At 39.9% G+C, this 2,871-nt stretch overlaps 1 protein-coding gene across 1 annotated transcript; it reads right to left on the bottom strand.

Moving 5' to 3' along the window:
* Positions 1–52: 52 nt before the first annotated feature.
* On the bottom strand, positions 53–967 carry LOC112084473 (glutathione S-transferase T3-like). Its single transcript, XM_024153614.1, has one exon. The coding sequence runs from the start codon at positions 965–967 to the stop codon at positions 53–55; it is 915 nt and encodes a 304-aa protein (XP_024009382.1).
* Between the last annotated feature and the right edge of the window lie 1,904 nt (positions 968–2,871).

The raw sequence follows: 2,871 nt of genomic DNA, 5'->3' as shown, positions 1-2,871 counted from the left end.
CATTTCCCAAACATAACCGCTTCAAGATAACAACTCAGAAATCAACTTGTTCTCAGGGCATTTCAATGTCAGAGAGTGGCTCAGGTTTCGCTAGGAGATTTTCCAGGGTTTTGTGCTTAGCAAGTTTTGACTTCATATCCATATCTTGTTGTCTAGTCTTAGCAATTTCTGCCTTCAACTCCAGATCTCTTTGCCTAATACTCCACAAGTTCTGAAAATCGAGAAGTGCCTTACCTTCTTCTTTACAGCCGTTTTGCTTCTTGGCTTTTGCTTTAGACACTTTCACTCCTGGTGGTCGCATCTCTGCAGCATCATGTACATCAACTCCGGCCTCCACATTGTTAGACGACTGACCCGATCCATGTATATCATCCACCTTTTTTCTTTTCGAGCTTGCATTGTCTTTTAAAGCGGTAGCTCTGCACCATTTCTGGTCATGTCTTAACTCGCGCCATGCATGTTCTAAGACAAACTTGAAGCCATGATCATTGAAAAATATGTCATGGGCACCTTTCATGACATCATTTTCATTTTGCCCACTGGTCTTCTCTTTCGTAGCTGCTTCATAGCATCCTACGAACTTGCAAACTTGATCGTTGATCCTACACCAACGTTGCTTGCACTGGCCGACTTCCCTTTTTGGCTGACCGGCGAGATGCTTTGAGTTGTTGTAGTACAAGCATATGCGGCTCCAAAAAGCAGACGCTTTGTGGTAGTTACCAATGACCGGATCTTTACTCGTATTCAGCCACGCGGAGATGAGGATGACATCCTCCTTCGGTGTCCACTTGATTCTTTGTGCAGGTGTCTTCCCTCCTACGCTTGGAGCCTCAGAAGCCTGTGTACTAAACACAGGGACCTCAGATGATCCAAGGTCAATGATGTGCGAGAAGCCGTCATTAGGGAGCTGGCTTGTTAAAAAGTTTACAAAACCTTCAGCCTGGCCGTAATTGTTGCCGGAATCCATTAGGGTTTACAAAGGTTCGGTGGTGTTGAAGAAAGAGGAAGGGTTTAGAAGTAGGGTCTGTTATATGTTGAAGTTTTTTAGAGGAGTTAAAGTTTTTTTTATGTAGTACAAGTTTTTTAATGAAGGTTTAATGAAGTAGTGTGTCATTTACTAACCCTAAACCTAACTAGCATTGATCACAATGGATCCCAAAGCACACGCAAACTTCTATTTTCATTCAAGGCATTAAAACTTAACAACTTTCAGCTAACAACCTCAACAAGCATTTATACCAACTCAATGCCTATCTAGTTCCGCAAAGACAAAGGGGAAAAGGAAGCTAACCTCGATGAAAAGACTCGATGATAGAATGGCATCACTTGTTATCTCGATAATCCCACCATGTTACCCTCGAAAAAAAATTGAAATAAGTAAAATGGACATATAACATTCAATACAGTCCAACGACTAAGTCTTAACTCCTCTACCTAACCAAAATTAAACTAGCATTAAACACAAACAAGTGCAAACAAAAACATAATTCAAAAACAAACTCAAACAAGCGAACATGAATACATTCAAAAACCTTAAGCTTAAAAGTTCAACATAATTCAACATTACAACAAGACATGGTCTGACTTAGTGAAAAGAAGACAATTTAACTTGTTCCTCTTAAATAGACAACATTCATTGAACAATTGTTATTGTCATACTTATAAAAACCTACTTAAACATATAGCAAACGGCAGCGAATACAACAAAAATAACAAGGAACATGAATGCGTCACCTTGGTTAGCATTGTGGGCTTTCAGCATCGTGACATCTTCTTGAAGATGTCCCACATGTTCTTGCAGCATAGACACGTCTTCTTGCAGCATTCGGACATCTTCCTTCAACTCTGCAATGGTTGGATTAGTAGCATGGCGCCTGTCGACGCTGAAGAGCATCTCCTTTTGCTCGTCTAGCCTTAGCTCAAGTATGGAGAACTGCTCCGTCACAGCATCATCCCACCATTGCCTCTTGTGCTCACCACAACCCTACATAAGAGTAAATATTAAATCCTCATCGAAAAACATGTATGTATTTAAAAACTTTGTAACTACAACTTACCTCAGAGACCCAGTCAGGGCATGTGTAATACTTGCGGCCTGCAATTCCCATAGCACCACCAGGACAAGTTTCAAGCTTCACACGTTTCCCACAGAAACATTTGTCTGGTATCCCGTAGGTTGCATCCGCGTAGGCCCATCCTAAATCCATTTCTGGACCTTCAGATGATGTTTCACTATAATGAGGCATTGCCTGCGATGATAGTCATTAAACAAGTCGTTAAGTAAAGCAAGTCACATAACTAATCACTTAACAAAGAAGAACAAGTAAGTCACATATGCGGCTCACTTAATAAATCTCTAAAGAAATTCACATAACTTAACAACTCACAAAGCAAAAGAACATTGGCTAAAGACAACAATCAATCGATGCTCAATGTCAAAGGGTTAGTGAAGAGAATCAAACAAAAACATTCCAATATCATACGTACCAAACTGTTTTCTATTTTATCCGCTTGCATCATCGTTTAGTTTATGAATCGTTACAAACTAAACCAACAAAATCAATCGACAAACCCTAAATTTAAAATTTCACTTTCGTCAAACCCCACAATTCGAGTGTACCGTTGTCAAAACATCATCTATATGCAACCGCCGATACAGAAAAACCCCTAATTTGAACTTTCAAACATGTCAAAAATTTCCCCCAAATTCAAGAAACCCTAGATTGGATAAACCAGTTTAACAAAACCAATGATTCGACTGTAATCGATGTTAAACAACATCTACATGCACACGCCGATACACAAAAACCCCTAATTTCAACCGATGATTGATCCGATACATTTTCCCCAAATCGACGAACCCTAATCTCC

This window comes from Eutrema salsugineum, unplaced genomic scaffold (genome assembly GCF_000478725.1).
Source record: "Eutrema salsugineum unplaced genomic scaffold, Eutsalg1_0 scaffold_4, whole genome shotgun sequence".
NCBI lineage: Eukaryota > Viridiplantae > Streptophyta > Magnoliopsida > Brassicales > Brassicaceae > Eutrema > Eutrema salsugineum.
The sequence above is the reverse complement of the archived record's forward strand: the minus strand, read 5'-3'. Positions and strand labels throughout refer to the sequence as shown.